Below are 19,366 nucleotides of genomic sequence, written 5' to 3' on the forward strand. Positions count from 1 at the left end.
GGCTGTGAGCTGGGCAGATCGGGAGAAAAACGTGTGGCAGTCCTGCGGGCAGGCAGGACGCATTCAGTTTGAATGTGGTTTTTAATTTTTAGGTGCGTGTTTACATTGAATAGAGCGTACATGGTGCTCACAGCAGGGTCCTGGGAGAGAGATTAGAGCATCGTCTTGTTAAAGGGACCGGGATGCTGGCAGACAGATCTGTAAAGGGAGCTGCACGTAACAGGAGACCATCCTGAAGTGCTTTTGGGGAGGGCAAGAGGAGGCAGACAGACATACAGATGCTGGTTTTCAGGGGCATTTCTGCAATCTTAATCCGGCACCTGATTGTATCCATGGTCTGAGGGTTTTTTGCATCAGGAATCTGGGAAGTAAACAGATGCACCTGTTCAGTGCCAGCCTGCAGCAACTAGGGCTTTCCATTCCTTAACACAGGGTTTTCTGTAGGATTTTCTGATTCCTTCGGCTCTTATGGGAGAGCCTCACCTAAACCTGAATCTCTTCATATGAGATTTAACTGTGAGCATCCTTGCGAGGTAGGGCTGGGGTTTTTGTTTGCTTCATTTCCTAAAAGGTGAAGGATTCTGCTGATATTCCTAAACACACTGATCTGCTGAGTCAGGTTGTTGAACCACCTGTATTTAGAGGCAGCTGAATTTTTAACCCTTTTTTAGCAGGAAAAAATATATATATATTTGTTCATAAAGTTGAAAAAGGGGTGACAACAAAAGGCACGCTGCTGTTGTTTAATCAATAATTAATCATCAGTAACAACTGCAGGCTTTCTCTGTTTCTGTGCTTTCCTTTTTGAAATCAAGGGGCAGAAAATTAAATGGCACAACATGATCCATGCTGGTCTGAAACAAAAAGGATCGGAACAAAATTGACGCAGCTGAAATAAATCACTTGCCTGGGTGCCACATCATCTGCATATCTTTCTTGTTCTTGGTTGGTGCTCTCTGCTTTAGAAATGATCCTGCAGAAAACATGAAGTACAGAGCATTATTTCTGCCAGCAAAATTCTTTGATCGCTCCCAGATAAAGGGAATCTAAAATTCAGAGGAATAAAGACTAAAGACTGATTCTTCTGGTATCTATTATTCATGTACCCTCCATCTCAACTCAGAATATCAGTTTCATGAAGATCTGGGATTGTATAATTTTGCCAAGTTTATTCTCCATAGAATTATGATTCCTCCTGAAAACTCTGGAATATGGCTGTGAATGTAACAGATGCAATCACAGATTTCAGTAAATTCTGAGCATATTTCTACTGAAATTATGGAAATAAAATGCTGAGGTTAACCTAAGTTTTAATCAATAAAGAGTCAAGCAGCTATCTCATTGGTTTGCCCTTTGGTGTAAAATTGGTGTAAGATTTCAAAGGGGTCTGGAGGAGCTGCAGGGATGCTTGGTGAAGCTTGGCTTTGCCCCAGTGAATCTACGTACTGTTACTTTCCTTTGGAGGACTGCTGCTAAACACATTTAGTAATATTGCAATGAGTTTTACCAACCCATCCTGCAGGTAAAGCATGTTTGTGTCAATGGTAGATCCTGATACAGCCTTCGAGGAGAGCAAGAGAGCACATCAACCCTGCCAGGCACGTGCTTCCTGTGAAATACTGTCGTGGGTAGTGGTGTCGTGGGTGGGTGTGTGCAGAAAGATCTCCAGCTGGGCATGCTGGTGGCTGGTGTCAGTGCTGGGGACTCATCCCCACACTTCTCCTCACATGTTCCTCTGGGTTAGGAAGGTCTTGGCAGCTCAGCCTGTTGGGCTCCTTGGTGGTAGCACACTGCTTCCCATGCCTCTGTTTCTTCTGCGTGCCAGCTCTCAGCTGGCCATAAGAGACATGCCTGTTCATTATAAACCAGTGTGGACAGGGACTGCAGATTTCATCAGATCTGTCCAGCTGCCATAATTCCACTGGAACTGGAGTTATTGAAGAGTGGTTTCTTGACAGCTGTTCCAAGAGAACCAGCTCCCCTTCTTGCCTCATACATTAGCTGGTTTAGTAAGGGTGCTGAGAAGCTGCAGCAGCCATTCGTGCCAACATTCCCCACTTTAAGAGGGATAAAGAAGTTCAATGACAGTTTAAGGATGCGTGCTATTCACATATAATCTTACTGACAGTTCTGGTCTGTCTTGTTACCCCTATCACCATGAAAGCTCATTTCAGCCTATCAGTACATTCAGTGTGTTCCTGAAAATATGTGTGTGGACCAGCTGGAATCACCTTGCTTGGCTCAAATGAGCTCTCCACCAGATCTGTCCCAGATGTTGGTTTTTACATTGGACTTTAGTAGAGCTAAAATCTTGGAACAAACTCATCATCTAATGTAACCTCTTTAGCAAATATCTTCAAGAAAATAATTTCTAACTGATGGAGAATTGACATCCTGATTTTGCAGCTGATTTCCTGTGAAATTTGAATCATCAATTTTTTGTTTGTCAAGATGTTTTTCCACTTCCAGATTTGCTTTTATTTTTTGTTGCCACTACATAAATCCGATCAATCCTTCTTCAGGTACATCCCTTGTTGATGGCAACAGGACTGCAAGATTAAGAGTTTAAAATCAGAGGACAAGCTGTCTTAGGCATGAGCTTCATACTGTTTGGTGGCCATCTTTCCCAACAAACACAGTGATCTAGATGGTATCAAAAGGGAGATTTCAGTAGCTCTACCAAAACGAGGTGTAAAAGAGCATGTTTCATATCTGAATGTAAATCTCTCTCTTTTTTTTTTCTTTTTTTTTTTTTTTACTTCTAAGAACAGATAAGCAGTATTTTTTTATTGCCAGAACAAAGAAAATATTCCCCCACATTAAGATTAAGGTATTTCTTATTATGGAGTAATTTAATCTCCAGCAAGAGGGTGATGATGTGGCAATAGCTGAAGGCAACACGGGAGGACTTTCATCAGGTCGCTGGGAAGATTAACTGAGTTTGATGGGGCTGTTTTGGTATCAAAGGGGTAACCTCTCCATGTCATATTCTCATAACTAAAATAGATCTGGGACTTAATTTTGAAAATCTGCAGATTTTCAGATGTTTGGATAGAGTTAGGAAGGGTCTGGGTCTGTTAGTTTGGTCCAGGTCTCAGAACAATCTATGGATTTCCATAGCATCTTGTGCATTCAGGGACTGCACTCAGGGACTCTGCTTGGTCCATTTGTTCTCTGCTCTCTTAAAATAAAAACAACACCACCTTCATAGAAGCTGATAAAGGCAGAGTGATGTGGTCTGACGGGCAGGGGATGTGTGGAAGGATGCTTTTTTCTACCTTTAGATCAAATATTGGTCTCAGCTCTCTCATGTAAAAATAATAACCACAAAAACAGGAGGCTGAAGGGCTGATTTCTTTATTGTCAGCCCTGTTGTGCTTCTGTCTACCCAGACCCAGAGATGAAGAAGAAGGAGAAATGCCTCGTAGAACAACACAAATGCTCTGCCTTGGCTCTGCTGTTGATCACAGCAGTCTTCTGAAGACACCAGACTGCTCATTAAATGTTGTATCCATCTGTATTCTGTTTTAATCAGATCTGTTGTGGGAAGGGGAGCAAAGGCTATGGATCCTCCCCTGGAGAGAGGAAGGAAATCATGTCCCCACACCCTGTGGTTAAAACTGAGAAGTGGCATTTCTTTGAGCACAAGCAGCATTTACTTCTTTTGGAGGACTCAGCTCTAGTAGTCATGTTTGTTGACAGATATTGTTGCAGCAATGCTATAAACAAGACTTCCCTTCTTAAATTGGATTTCCTAAGCCTTTCACTGCCAGTGGGCCTGGGAAATGTATTATGAAGTCTATTGTATTGCACTGTATACAGAATAAAAGACTTTTTCTCAGTTCTCATTAATAATAATATTACACATGGAATGAAGCTGTACAACCCATTGATTTTACCTCCCAAAGAGGCCCAATGGGACCTCCACTGTTGGGAGGGCTGCTTGATCACATCCACGGGTTTATTAGTATGCTGAAAACATATAACCTTTATCTGATCCTCAAGGTCCATGGCTCTCATCTGAAAGCTGCACACAAGGTTTTTGTGCATGCTTTTTGTGCTTGATGGATGCTCATTTTTCATATAGTTCTTGCAGTAAAGTAATAACGTGCAATATCAGGAGAGAACAGAGATCTTCAGAGAAAGGCAGGGAGAACCGGTGGAAGATGTGAATTGATCAATGTACACAGCTGGTCTTCATTAATTTTAATCTTAAATTGCTTGCTTTGAGGCACGGAATGGGAAGGTCCCATTTTTAAGTCATGCAGAAATCTGACGGCAGGAACACATCTCAGCCACAGGTTGGTCAGAATCCCCCATTCTTTCTCTGGAATCTTCTCCCAGGAGCTTTGGGCTGCAGCTGCCCCATATCACAATGTTTCCGGCAATGACAGAAACCACCAGAGCTCACTTCTCATGGTTTCCACTTGGACTTGAGGAAAAGAGAATCAGGAGCATCATTTCTTGGTCCACCTCAGCCATCTTGAGCTTTCCACCCTCTTGTACTGCTCTTCCCAGCCCTGGGTCTTTCTTCTGGCTTTTGTGATGCCAAATATCCAGGAGCAGAAACATTTTCTGCTGAAAGTCATGGTGTGAGCTGAGTGAGCTTTCAGGCACTGTGCTTAGGAGCCATTTCTTGCTCTCACAAGTGTTGCTGTTCTTCATATTTGGGAGGTTACTTTTAACTTACCTTGTAAGCACTGGTATTTCCTGGCTGTTGATATTGACACATAATTGCTTAAATCAGAAAATATACCTTTGTACATCATTAGTCTGGCAGATGGCCCCAAACAAAGAACTCGCATTCATTTAATAAGATGAAATTATACTATGAATGGCAAAGCTGAGGCACTGCTTGGCACCACTGAAAGCTTTCTCTTTCCAATTCATGCTACTTGAGTAAAATTTTACATGTTCTGTTGAGAGTTAAAAAATACAGAAGGCAACTCCTTCAGATAAATAGCTCATCAAATGTGTTTCCGCAGAAGAAACTCTTCAAAGACAGTAGCAGTGACCTGCAGCAGTCTGCAGCACTGCTTTCTTAGAGATTGCTGGAGAGTCCCCCGTAACAAACACAAAGTCTTTGAAGACTGAGAGTGTTCTGGCAAAACCCAGAGCCCTTTTGTAACTCCACAACTGAGCCAGAGCTCTGCTGCGTCGTACTGGAAAGGGCACAGAGTGACTGAGGGAGGGACTCTGCTTGCTCCTTCCAGGAGGCTGAAGGGAGATCATGAAAAGCTGCAGCTGAACTGCTGCTGCATGTTAATGGGCATGGTCAGGACTTAGAGTTGGGTTTTCAAAACAGAAGGCTTTGAATGAAACTGAGGCTGATTTCGGTGCCTATTCTCCAGGACTGTGTTTGCAAATTCTTGCTGAAAAACATCAAAGCTCTGAAGTTGTCATTTCAGCACACACAAATACATGTTCCTTAGCCAGACAGACTGACCTGCTGTCCGGCTGCATGCACATCACATAGCGACGGGCTCATGTGGCACCAGCCTCCTGCTTCATGCATATTCAGTATGCATTGCTCAGAATCATGCCATTGTCGTGGGTCTGGGCAGTATCACATGTGCCCACACAGCCTACAACAAGCCCAGGTCTTGCAGGACCCTTGCCTGCACCTGGATCCTATGGTGTGATTTTTCACTAAGAATTGACCAAAGCATCTAATGGTGATGTCAGGTGTACAGCTTTAGCTCAGCTTGTGCTCACTGTGTTCCTGTGCACTGCGGATGCTTGTCTGAGCCTGGTGTGTGCAAGGATCAACAGGCAGGGCAGTAAAGTCATGGGGCCAGCAGGTGCTGGAATGAGCCGTGAGGTTCATCTCCATACACCACTGCCTGCTCCCTTGGAGGCAGGAGTGATGGCTGCTGGACATGGGCACCATGCAAGGACCTCCACCCTGCTGAGATTTTCCACCTCTCAGCTGCACATGGGAGAATTTGTGTCAAGTCTAAAAGACACAGGATCCCTCCCTCCCAGGTCTCATTTGGCTGGTGAAAGAGGTCAGTTGCCTCTCATCTCCTTTCTCACGCATGCACACAGCCCCAAAACTGTGTCATTTGGCCTCTCTCCATCTCGTGGCTGTGGCAAGGCTTTCCTTACCTGATATACCTTAGTAAACCTCATAGCCATCTCAGTAAGGGGCAGCTTGCAGGATATGCACGCAAAAACAAATCTCTCTTCAGCCGTTCAGCATCTTCCTAGTTGAGAGGAATCAGAAAATGCAGTTTGGCAAATCATTATCTATGCAGCCACCTTCAGTCCTTCAGTCTTGCAGGAATTGAGGCAGAATATTGTAGGAAGACAGAACTGCTGCTTTTGAGTCTTATCAGCAATCAGTATTGACCCAGGGAGCTCTACAGAAATGGGCTGCTGTGGTTTTTGCTCAGCTCTGTTTGCCTATCTACTGCCTACTTGCTAGGTAACATTTTTCACTGGTACTTGGCCTTTTTGTTCCGTGTGCAGGTGATAATCCACATACAGCACCCTTAGCCAGCTTACCTGTCCATTCAATATCAAGATATTTTGTAACATAGAATTTAAGAATCTCAAAAAGTGAGATTTACATGCATTTCCAAAAGCGTCCTCTGACGGAGACATTTTTAAGCAGAAAAAGGATGGAGCTGTGAATGGTAGTGCCTGTCCAACTGCTCACTGGTGAAAGCACACCAGTTGCTATGCTGTGCTGCAGAATTTTGCAGTGCCTTCACTGAAAAAGAGAATGAAAAGCAGTAAACACTGTTAAACTTATCTTCTGGATGCCATTTTGTAAGGATGCATTGCAAGATGCACATTCCAACCCCGAGACACTGCAAGCAGCCTGTGGAGTTCCAGCAGCACGGACACAGCTGTGTGTGCTGCCAACCTCCCTGATGGGAGTGCAAGCCCTGTGCTGTAAGTGCATCTTCAGAGCATCCACCAGGCCATGCCCTGGGGTTCCTGCAGGAAGATGTGGCCGTACAACTGGAGAGCCTCTGCCAGGTCCCCAGTTCACATGCTCACACTCAGCACGTGCCACTGAGCTCCCAGGTCCCTTGATGCAGTCCTTGGATCTCATCATACACACTCCCAGTCATAGGTCCGGCGCTCAGAGCTGGCACTTAGAAATATGAAAGAGTCATTATGTTGTGTATATTGACGGAGATCATAGTAGGATGGGAATGCTGCATTCAGTAATCCAACAGCAGTTTTGCACTCAAGCCCATTACTTTGAAAAGCAACGCTAATGTGTGTAATAGTAATGAGTAATGGCTCATTGACTCAAGGGAAACATGCAGTGGTGACTCACAGTGTTTTGAGATTAGATGATAAGAACGACAATGTTGGATTAATATGGTTTCTTTTTGCATTTGTGAATTTTCTTTTGGCAGATTGGATTTTCCCAGAATTTACTCTTTGTTCAGATTATTTGACAAGTGGCATTTAAGAAACACGCTTGGCTTGTGTTGTGCTCAAGCTGTTCATGAGGACAGTGTGTAAAATTGGAGCTGCTTAGTTTAGATTGTCATGGGCCTGAGCTTTGGCTAGAAGAGTTCTCTTAGAAACAGATTCTCAGTGTAAATAAATTAAATTCACTGTTGTGGACTGAATTCAGTGATCATTTCTTAAAATTTTGATCCTATATTGTCTATTTCTGTTGGTAAGATTGCCTGCTGGAGTAAATGATATAAACTGCGTGAACAGCACCATGCAAAATGGCCTCCTTTATAAATGTAAAAATATATTGTTGGCAGATGTTTTTTTCCCAGTGTTTTATCCTAATTCCTAGGCAAGGAAAGAAGAAAGAAGAAAGTTGTTTTTTTTCTAAATAGTTCTGAGATGGTCAGATTTGTAGTAGCCAGAGGAATTACTCTGCGTTTTCTGGTTCCATTTGTTTTCTGCCCATGTAAGTGAATGGTTTCCTACCCATGTGATTATTAAGCAGTGGCAAAACTAGGAGTTTTGTTACTTCAGAAGTAACAAAATGATGTCAAAACTTTGAATAGCTGAATAGGATATTGGCTTATTGTGGCTAACCCCAAATTTCTCATTTGTTTATCAACAATCAAAACTTGAAGGCGTTTTGATCCAGAAGTGGAAAAACAACATTTGGACTAGTGATTAAAAAAAAAAGAAAAAAATAAACAAAAATAGGAACTTCTATTAGCTTTTTTCCTTAACTTTTCTCTGCAAAATTGTGCTGAGGACAGAATCCAGCCACATAAAGTGCAAGGATTACAGCTAGGCAATCGGTTCTCCTTTCCTCCACCTCTGAAGTCACGGAGCTGCTTTCAGCCATGGAACTTCCTGATGATGTCGGTGTGAGGAGGAGCACCTCTTCTCCCTTCATCCTCCAGTGAAAGCCCCAAGCATGGCAGTGGTCTTGAGGCCCTCCTAGCTCCTGCCATTAACACGTTGTTCTTCTCTCCCCAGCTATCAACCTGTTGTACTGGCGCGACATCAAGCAGACAGGGATCGTGTTTGGCAGCCTCCTCTTGCTGCTCTTCTCCCTGACCCAGTTCAGCGTCGTCAGTGTTGTGGCCTACCTGGCCCTCGCCGGCCTCTCGGCCACCATTAGCTTCAGAATCTACAAATCAGTCCTACAGGCCGTGCAGAAGACTGACGAGGGCCATCCCTTCAAGTGAGTGCTTCGTGGTCACGGCTGGGGATCGGGTGTCTTGTGGAGGATCCATTCCTAGTGGAAGTCACATTTCTTCAGCTGCTGCTCTATAAAATTCTTGCTCACAACAGGGGTTTCCATTGTCCAGAGTCTTGAGAGCCATATTGGCTCAGACTCTAGAGGGATGGGTTGGGAGGAGGGGGGATAAAAATCTGTGAAAGCACTTGTCCTCTGAAACGTGGACATTTTTTCCTGGGATGTTTGTTCCAGCTGATCAGGGAAGCTTCATCTTCTGCTGTTCCAGTGAGCCCATGAACCAGTTCACGGAACTGATGTGGCTTCCCAACACACCCTGAAAGATGTTAGTTGGGTTGCTTGTCCCTTGTTTTTACTTGGGACTCAAGATCTGAGCATAGCTTAGTGGGAGTTGTAGGGTAGGCAGAGGGTTGGAGGAGCAAGAAGGGGATGAGTTTGCCTTGGGCAGCAATGGTCCCAAGGTAACACATGGCTAGGCAGCAGCACTTGTTCCTCCAGAGGCTGCTAGCTGGAGGAGTCCCCTTCTGCAACAGTAGTGTTGCACAGAAGTTTGTGGGGAACTCTGCCAGTGAGGATTTTCACCCTACTTTGGGAGGCATAAAGAAAGAGCCCATCCAGACCAGGATCTGCGTGGGCACAGGGCAAAGCTGTAGTCAGGCGGTCCCAGTGCAGCATGCAGTTGCCCAGGCAGACAGGTAATGCAGGGTGAAGGCAGGGTGTGCTGGTGGCTGTGTGCCTGCAGGAGGGGGTTACATTGCTCCTGCTACAGAAAAGCGAGGGCTGGGGAGGAGGGGGTGATGGTTATACAGGCATGAGTGTGCACGCTGGTGAACCTGGCTGGGTTTCTAACTGCCCTGTGTTTCTGGCAGAGCCTACTTGGATATGGAAATGAATCTCTCACAGGACCAGATTCAGAAATACACAGATTGTCTCCAGCTATACGTCAACAGCACAGTCAAAGAGCTGAGGAGGCTCTTTCTCGTTCAGGACCTTGTGGATTCTTTAAAAGTAGGATTTCTTCAAATATTTTTAACCCCTCTCTAGAGGACCAATTTACATTTCAAAGTGCTGTTTCCCATGTTGACACTGTCCTTATAAAGCTGAGTTTTGTGTAGCTCCAGATATCAAAGTTGCTCTGCTATTTGATTTCCTATCTGCTTGCTTCCAGTAGCTTAGTTAGGTTATCTGCACTTGTTTATCTATAACACAGGAGTTACAAAAGATGAGGACCAGCTTAGCTCCTGCAGGTCTGGAAGCATCTCTCGTGCTGTGACCTTGCCAAAGGACAAAATGGTGTCCTTCCCTTTAATCTCTCTGGTGATCAGGTTTTCCTAACTGTGGACTTTCTTTCTGTGGAGGCTTGTCCTCTTTCCTTCCCTGCTGAGACAGATACTTATTTTCAACCTTCACCCAAGTTGATGTTCTCTAGAGCAAAGGGAAGATCATTAAGAGAGCAGACATAGCTTAGGCTTCTAAATTATTACAGACTTTTAGAAGAACTTACCCTTCTCCCAGTTCTCAATAGTTTTCAGTCATTGGAATTATCACTGTGCTTTTAGCCACAGGCAGGGCTTTGAATGACCCCTGCCTTCATCAAAACTGGATGCAGAAATCTCCCTATGCCATGCTCCATGCGAGGTCCTAAATGAATGCAATTAAGCCCAAAATATGCATGAAAGTTCAGCTAGGAGTGTGAGAAGCAGTAAACTGCAGAAAGGAAAATGGATTTATACACCCAGAAAAAATACCTAGTTCCTGATCTGCCTTACTTAACAAGTCCCTTTACACATTAAAAAAGGCTAATGTGCCATTATATCAGCTACTTAAGTGAACTAATTTCTTCTTAGCTGACACTGGAGCTGATGTAATGATCTGTTTTTCATTTAGTTTGCAGTACTAATGTGGCTGCTGACTTACGTGGGAGCCCTCTTCAATGGCCTGACTCTTCTGATAATGGGTAAAAATCATCATTTCTTTTAAAATCTGCTTTTAATTTCAATTCCCTGGTTCTACTTAGGCAAAATAGCCTCTCCTCACTGTGCCTTCTCCATAGTTAAACCACCAATTTTTACTTTGCCTTGTTCATTATTCCTATTCCATTACCCATACTGCTAGATTCAATGTGTGTTTTACAGTTTTGCAGCTGCTATGGAAAACCCATATTTGGGAGATTTGAGCAAAGTTAATTTTTAATACAAAGATCCCTGGTGGATCAGCTGACCAAGTGGCACCATACATTTGTTGCTGTTTGAAGTAGGTCTCTTCTCTGGAGGAATCTGATCAGCAGGAATTTAACACTGTGCTCTTTTTCTCCTCAGCTGTGGTGTCTATGTTTACTCTCCCTGTTGTATATGACAAGTATCAGGTACGTCTGTGCCTTTGCCGTGTCTGTCTGGTTCTGCCTTGTTAACGCCTCCCTGACTTTGTCTCCTCTTGGTCTTTGCAGGCACAGATTGATCAATACTTGGGACTCGTGCGGACCCACATAAACACTGTTGTGGCAAAGTGAGTTCAGTAGCACACTTGACCTTGCTGTGAGGCTGTGGTATTCTGGGGTGGCTGAGAGCTGGGTGTTCCTGGGGACAACGTGCCCTATCAGTGACGCCCTACCCAGATGGTAGCATGCAGGAGCTTGCAGTCCTTCCCAGATGAGCATAGGCTGAGGCAGATCCTGCATCCTCCTCTCCTTCTTGCAAAGAGCGACACACAAATCTACCTTAACATGTTGATGCTGGATATTGGGAAAAAATTTTCTTTAGGAGATTAGTACAGCACTGGAGCAGGCTGTCCGGGGAGGTGCCAGCACCTCCTTCCTTGGAGGCTTCCAAGGTGCAGCAGGACAGAGCCACGGTCATCCTGACCTGGCATTGGCAATAGTCCTGCTGCAGCAGGGAGGAGGCTGACTGACAGGCTTCCAGGAGACATTTCCAGCCAGTAGTTCTGTGATTTTGAAAACACGTCGCCTTGGGCAGCACTAAAAGGCTATGCTTATTTTTTTTTTTGTTTAAGCTTCATTCCTGGCTTCCAGTACACAGAAGCCCACGGTAGGAAAACAAAGGGCAGGAGAATATCACTGAGCATGTCCTGTGGTTACATAACCATTGCCAACCAGGACATTTACAGCGTGGGGCCTGTAGGAGCGCATGGGCAGGAATCACCTCTATTTCTTGTTAGACTGTAGTCCACCCGTCGCCACAACACACTGATCACAGTTACCCCTAGCCAGGACACCAGCTGAGGATCTGCTGGAATGGACTTACTGCCTGAGCATGCAATTCTTTTTCTTTATTTCTAGGATTCAGGCTAAAATCCCAGGTGCTAAGAGAAAGGCAGAGTAAAGCAGACATCAAGAATCCATCGACTACAGTAATGAATAACGGGGGAATCTGGAGTGAAACAGCTCTGTTCTTACACTTTACTGCAAATTTATCGTTCTTTTATTTCTCTACACCATGATATTAGAAACGTGAAACTCGGAAGCAGTGCTTTTCCCCTGCTGCTTCTGCACTTAGAATATTTGCAATCACTTGTGTCAAGCACTAAAGTATAGCAAAGAGAAAAGTGTACTAGATGTGGTTTTTTGTGTTGCTTATAAAGTGCATGATGGTGAGCGCCTAAATAATATTGACCTTTTTTATTTTATTTTTTTAGTGTTTTTCCTTCTTCTATTGGCATTGCTTCTATAACTTTCAATGTTACATGTGGCTAGGGGCTTTCCTGCTTAGCGCACTGATGCAATAGTTAAAATTGCTTCTACGTCACTGGGTTGCTGGTTGGATTCATCTTTATTAACTATATAGATTGTAGACTGATGTTTTAGTGTTTTCCAGCACAAATAAAATAAACAGTAATCGGTACTTATGGTAATCAGTTTTGTATAACTCCAAAAATACAAAAACAAAACCCAGTACTTTTGTCGTAAGGGATTGACAGGCTGATTTACATGTATGGCAACTGGAAAGTTCCAGCTTGTTAAATTTATTACAATTTGTATTACATTCTCTGTAGTTCCTAATGGACTTAATTATGGACTCTGAATATTTGCACTTATGTACTTGATACCGAATGCAGAAATAAATGTTACTAAATGTAAAAAGTCCTCCCTCTCGTTGCCATTGGAATTACTGTGACATCTGCAGACTGGACAGATACATTCCCTCTCCCTTCCCTTGTGATCCACACGTGCTTCACTTCACAAAATGATGCGTCCCATACAACCACCTGCAGTATGTAGCCTGTCCAGCATTTCTCTAGGTCCTTAAACGCTTATCTGAACTTCTTGAATTGAAGTCTCTCCTTTCATTTGTTCACTAAACTCATCTTCATCTCTTGCACACAGACACAGTGACATCTGTCCTAGCTCAGGCCGCAGCGGTGGCTGGCTGCGTACAAACGTGTAACACAAATGTCTGGGAGGAGATGGCAGAAAACCAGGCCACTTATTTCTTGGGAGGGGTCTCAGCTACCATTATTTTCATTTCAGGTTTCTATTTAAATATTTTTCTTTGCTCTCATTTAAAAGTACTGGAGCATTTTGAATTGTCACCTGCATAGAGGCACCAACATCTTTTCTCAAGCACAAGAGCAAACACCTCACTGTGACACGTGTTGCTTTTGATCAAACGCAATATGTTTGTTTCAGCATGTGCAGTTTGCAGCCAGGAGTTAAAATTCAACACCTACCCCAGCTTTAGCTGCTTCTTAGGCTTTCCTACAAGCGCATTCAAATGGCCGGTGCGTGTCCTGTATTTCTCAGGAGAGTAATATTGACAGTGACCACTGCCATGGTTTTGTGATTTCTGGTTTTTGGTATTCCACATCATAACATCATGTGGGGCACTGGGAGTTTAACTGGTAATGCTCAACTTCTGGGTACCTGCCCAGAAGAGAAGAACTACATTCCCCAGGGCACTTTGCGGTCACAGAGAGGCGATGTAACTCCTGGCAAGGTCACCTGATGAAAAGCAAACTGTGGCCTGCATTCCTTGGCCAAAGCAATGGAGAAAAAGGCATTAGCAACGTCAGTGCTGGCATACCATTGGGCTGCTTTTGACTCCAGTTCATACTGGAGTTCTAACATGTCTGGCACAGCAGCACTCAGTGGGGCTGTGACTTCATTCAGGCTACACTAGTCCACCGTCAGCCCTTGTTCTCTTTACACACTGGCCATATGGGGCTGGATTTCACGTGTTCCATGCTGGAGCTGCCCACAGCCACTGTCACCTTGCTGGGATCACAGCAGGACTTCGCACCGTAGCCTTGAAGATGTAAGTATGCAGGAAGCCATCATGCCTGATGCTTCTATAATCCTTGTTAGCAAACCCCTGCTGCATGCTCCTGCTGCACAGCTTGCTGTGACAGAGGCCCTGTGCACGTTGGGAGTGAAGGCTCGTGAAGCTTTCACCTGTATCTTCAGCAACTTTTTCTCTTAAGTTACTGCCTATGGAGATGTTCAATAGCTATAAAAGTGCTCTGCTGGTGCTTTACATCACCTGAATACCTGTCTGTGTGCCCTGAAATGAACACTCCACTGGTGGTTTCACACAGAATGGGAATGCTCTTGCCTTTAGAATCATGGAATATCCCAAGTTGGAAGGGGACCATAGGGATGATCAAGTCCAACTGCTGGCTCCATGCAGCACCACCCTGCTTCTCAGTGTTCAGCAGTATTTTACTCTTCCTCTAGCCTATGTATTTACCTCTGAGCTGCTGCTGATTTCTTTGCGCTTCCTCTGCTCTTTAATATTAATCTAGTTGGAGTAAGATCCTAAACACATTAGTGTCAGGAAAGCCCTGAAATTTGGAGGAGAGAAGAAAGGTACAGTATTCTGTGAGCAGCTAATCCAGATAAAGAGAGGCTGTCTTTTTCCCCACAGCCTTTGCCATCTCCGTGCACACGTTCAGATGGCGGCTGGCTCCCATCCCCGTCCTGCTGGGTTACAGGCAGGTCTGCTCTAAGCCTGTAAGCTTTTCCTTCTCCATATGGGCACAGGGAAATGCGTGGCAAGCTCCTGTGTTTACCCAGTGCAGCTTTGCAAACAGCAAGTGCTCTGTGTCTCTTCCCTGATCTTCTCAATATTGTCTTTTCTCAGACAGAGAATTAAAGGCTGCTTCATCAGTAATTGTGCATATGAGCTTCCTGGGGAAGAGGGAATGATTGGAGCGAGGCTGCTGGCATGGAGGAAGCTGGTGAGACCGGCTGCTACTGTGGGACATATGGCATTTGGGTAAGGGAGAGATGTTTGCTGGTAGGAGTCAATAGCTGCAATGCCTCACAAAGAAAGAGGAGCAGCCTCTTTCTGCTGGGCTTTCTTGCTGCTCAGTGCCTTTACAGGAGAGAGGGGCAAAACTGCCCTGCACCAGGACAGGGGAAAGATGCCGAGGCTTTGTGGGCAAGCAGACCTAATAATGCTCGGGCAAGCCCCTGCTGATTGAGATCTGCTCGTTTGTGAGTTCCCATCACCTCATTATCTCTTTCATATCTGCTGAGCCTCAGCCCAAACACTTGGGGATGCAGAAGAGACCATGAAAATAAGAGGACAGAAAAGACCTGCAGGATGTCTACCCACTAAGAGCCAAAAGATGAAGTGTGCCTAACATACTTTTATTGCTTTACCCTCCTGTCTGCAGCTGAACTAGCAGCTCAGACTCATTTCTTGTGTTCACTGAATATCAAAGTGATTCCCCCTCAAGGCTGCAATTTATGCAGCCTCGTGGCTCTCTTTGTTTAAACTGTGAAATAATTCAGACCAGTGAAGCTAATGGTTGTTCACTGCAAGGCCATTTTGCACATATTTTCCATTATGAGGGAGCTGTAAAGAAAGGATCAGTTATGTTTTTATTCTTTTTACAGCCCTGTAATTTAGCCAAAGTGATGTAAAGTAGCCCATAACAATCCAAAAATGTTTATGTTTAATAGATGTGATTTTTACTGATAAAGGGGAAGAGGAAGGGAGGGGAAAAGGGAAGGGAAAGAAATAGGAAAAGGAAGTGGAAAAGGAAAATGAAGAGGAACATCCAGGCAGTGGGATGACTTGAACAGCAGATGTCTTCATACAAAATACTCTTTGCTTGCCAAGTTAGACATGAGGCCCAGTTTCATTCCTCCTAATTCCACTGATGCTTATTGGGGAAGGAACATCCACAGCTTTATTAGCTTCTTCAGTTGAAATACAGATCTGTGACGAACTGAGGAAATCAAAACTACTAAAAATTGCACTTCAGGTTTTCATTCCAGCTTAAAAACGTAAGGAGTACAAAATCCTGATGGTTGTAGTGTCACTTCTTTTAGAAATATGTGCAAATTTAAATTCTGACATCAGGATTTAACCAAGATTCTCCCATAGTCTCAAGTGTTTTACCTCACCCACTTTGGCAACAGCAATCACGAGTCTATGACTCACACACTGTATCAATCAGTGCAAATTAAAAGAAAATATTGTGTCTACTGCCATTTAGCCAGAGGTACTCCCACAGCTCTCCAGTCACGAGAGACTTGAGTAAATCTCCCTTCCTCTACAGTGAAACGCTGTGGACTCTGTTGTGCAGGTTGAGCTGAGCCATTGTAACCCACATTTGGCGAAAGAAATTGTATGGGAAGTGTTGAGTCACAGCCTGCAGCACTGATTGAGCACCTGGGGAAAGGACTGGGTCAGCCCTGAGAGCACAGCTGAAGGCAGTTCAGCTATGTGAGCAGAAGGAGTGGAGCCTGGCTGCATCTCTCTTAGACCCCATTTAAGGGCTGACTGCCACAGGGAAGGATCTCTGGTTGGAGATCCCTCCTTTTGGAGTTTTCTGTTGTGAGCCTAGGATGCAGGTAAGCATTTCATTTTTGATTATCTCTTTCCACCAAGATTATCCTTCTAACTATAAACCCATGTAAAACACCATCCTAACCACACCGCTCTTCTAATTGTACATTTGTTAATTGTACAGAAATAAATAAAGTACTACAGTCATATACCAGATGCATCTGTGATGCAGTGCTATCTGAGAAATTACAAGCAAACCACATTAAATGGTGATTAATAGAAGATTTTAAGGAGCTTTTCTGGAGCAGATGGCAATTTATACTGCTAGACATCAGCAGTGAAGTTTCCCAAATATGAGCGATATTTTGAGTGAAATGACTGAAAAATAAATGATACCCTAGATGCAAAGGATGCAAATGAGTATTGGTAAAGATTGAAAGTAATGAAGTATCAGAGAGGACAAATGGGATTTCATGTAGAAAGAACTCAGCAGCCTTGAAGCCTAATAAGAAATGGATGATATTTTACATCACAAGTGCAAGAAGGTGTCCTTGGTGGAGAACAGACAATTCTCTTGTAGGCTAGAAGGTCAGTGGTTGGAAACTGACGAGAAAACCCTAACTGGCATAAAAGAGGGCTAAACAGAGGATGGCTGTAGTGGGGCAGAGAAGTGCTGCTGGGTATCCAAAGGAATTAGGGCCCATCACAGGAAAGGAGGCTGGAAGAATTTGTTCTTGTTAAATAGGCAAAATGAAGGCTGGGGAGGGGGATATCCTCGCTCTTCTTATGGTCACTGGGGCTGAGCACTAGGAAGGCTGAAATATGTGTAGGCGAGTGCTTAATTAAGATGCTTAATGCTGATGTAGGCAAATAATGATTCTCCAGCACTACTCTCATTCTGCTTATTCAGACCTGGTAGCTTTTGCGAGTTGGTGCTGCTTTGTCTGGCAACTCTTACCAAAGGGCTGGTCAGGGATTTGACTTTCCCCATTCGGTGATCAACACAAGAGCTGAATTTATTTCCAACACAAGGCAGCGATAAGTTCCTAGAAGTCTAGGGCTAGAATTCAAAGTACCTCATAGTTTAAATGCTCTGCTGCAGTTGTAAAACCACCCTGGTTTATGACCTACCCTTTGCTCACGCTTGTGCTTTTTATGTCCCCATTTAGCCCCTCAGTCTTTATTAGGCGTTTAAAAGCAACATCTGCAGATAAAGTCTGACTGAACTAATACCAAACAAACAGAAAGAACAGCTAAAATAATACCTATGAGTGCATAATTGCTTGAAAAGAAATTAACTTCTTGCTTTTCCTCAAGTATGATTTTCTAGTTCATGAGTTAAATTCACTGAAAAAGTTGAAAACTTGCCTCCAGGACTTTGGCATTATAGAAATCAATTTGTTTACTTGGCCAAGAGGTGCCTGGATTTCAACTGCTGGCCAAGTATCAACGTGCCTACTCTCTGGAACCAGTAAGTCCATTGAAGCCTGATTCCTGCCCTAAGACTACAAAGGATTTCCAGGAAAAGAAGGTCCTTCCTTACTTTACAATTAGCAATCATGAAACACAGATGGCTTTTTATTAAGCCGGATAGCGTAGGTCTTCTAGAAGCCCTATGGAGGCTACCAGCCCAGGGACCACTAAGCTCACCCACATACTGGTTTTCTGCCTAAATGGAATAAAGACATGGGTCTGCTGATTCTAGGAGATAACTGAGGTACTTGGGGAAAAAAATTGTTCTTTGAGAGGTGAAGTATTGGCACAGTATTGCCCAAGGAGGTAATGAAGTCACTGTCCCTGGAGGTGTTCAAGAAGGTAGATGTGGTACTGAGGGACATGGTAAGTGGGCACAGTGGGGATGTGTTGATGGTTGGGCTGGATGATCTTCATGGTCTTTTCCAACATCAGCAATTCTATGATTCTACTTCGTATATTCAACCTGCGGAAGAGCATTACCAGAAGTTTGCTACAGCCTACAAGGTAGCAGATAGTGACATATAGAGTTAACAGCAAGTCCTTCAATGCAGGGTAGCACCTGGCAATTTCCAGAGCAGTTTCTTAGCGACCCAGAGGTGAAGGATGCCATTGCCTTTGCTGATTGTCCCTTGCTGAGCTGTAAATCAATACTGAGCATGAACGAAGAAGGTCTCCAGTAATAGCCTGGCAAGGTGACAGCAGCCATAAATATGCAGGGAAGAAGGGGCCATCTCTTAACAAGCTGGTTATCTCCAGAGGAAAACTGCAGCACTTTGCATTTGAATTTTGTAGGTAATGAAGGAGTGATGTTGTCCTGCTGATTGTTTATATCTTTGAGCTCAGTTTGTGTGGAAATAAGCAATGAATCATAGGATGGAATCACAGGATTGTTAATGTTGTAGAAGATCTCTAAGATCATTTTGTCCAACTGTCCACCTGCTGCCAATTTTGCCCACTGAGCCACGTCCCCCAGTGCCATATCTGAATACCTCCAGGGACAAATCAGTAGTTTTACCTGATGTTCCCGCATTCACTCATAACTTTATCTTACATTTTGAATAGAAGTTCTTAGAGACCCCATTTTTAAGGTGATAAGGCCAGCTCAAGTGATTGCATCTAAAAGATAGATGTTAGCTGCCACAGCTGCATGGGAAAGCTTCAAAATGTAGCTCAGCTGTAACATGCAGGCTCAGAGGAGCAGATAAAGAATCCACACTTTATTATTTCAAAACCTTGCAACTTTTGAAAGGTTGGGGTGCCAGCATAGCCTCCAAGGCCAGAAATTATCATGTTTAAATGTTAGTGTCTGACAGTACTTCATGCACTGTGCTTGCAAGAATGCCATTTCATATGTGGTCCTAGATGCTTGTAGGTATATAGCAATATTTTGGTCTCTCTGGAGGCAGACACAGCGTGCTCTCCTTGGAGCTGAGGTGACAGTGGCTGTTGGCCTGCAGTGCCCGGTGTCCTAGCAACAGCACGGCCTGGCGCAGGCGCC

At 44.1% G+C, this 19,366-nt stretch overlaps 1 protein-coding gene across 3 annotated transcripts in view; it reads left to right on the forward strand.

Annotated features, from left to right (window-relative positions):
* The window catches only part of RTN1 (reticulon 1), a 95,917-nt gene extending 83,177 nt beyond the window's left edge, over positions 1-12,740 (forward strand). For all 3 annotated transcript variants that reach the window (XM_052695813.1, XM_052695814.1, XM_052695815.1), the window contains 6 exons: positions 8,419-8,626; positions 9,511-9,649; positions 10,529-10,598; positions 10,960-11,006; positions 11,088-11,146; positions 11,937-12,740. In XM_052695813.1, the coding sequence (XP_052551773.1) occupies positions 8,419-8,626; positions 9,511-9,649; positions 10,529-10,598; positions 10,960-11,006; positions 11,088-11,146; positions 11,937-11,979 (566 nt within the window). In that variant the 3' untranslated portion in view covers positions 11,980-12,740. The remainder of the gene's footprint in view (positions 1-8,418; positions 8,627-9,510; positions 9,650-10,528; positions 10,599-10,959; positions 11,007-11,087; positions 11,147-11,936) is intronic.
* The last annotated feature ends 6,626 nt before the right edge of the window (positions 12,741-19,366 follow it).

The sequence above is a fragment of the Tympanuchus pallidicinctus genome, unplaced genomic scaffold (genome assembly GCF_026119805.1).
Source record: "Tympanuchus pallidicinctus isolate F22 unplaced genomic scaffold, pur_lepc_1.0 scaffold3, whole genome shotgun sequence".
NCBI lineage: Eukaryota > Metazoa > Chordata > Aves > Galliformes > Phasianidae > Tympanuchus > Tympanuchus pallidicinctus.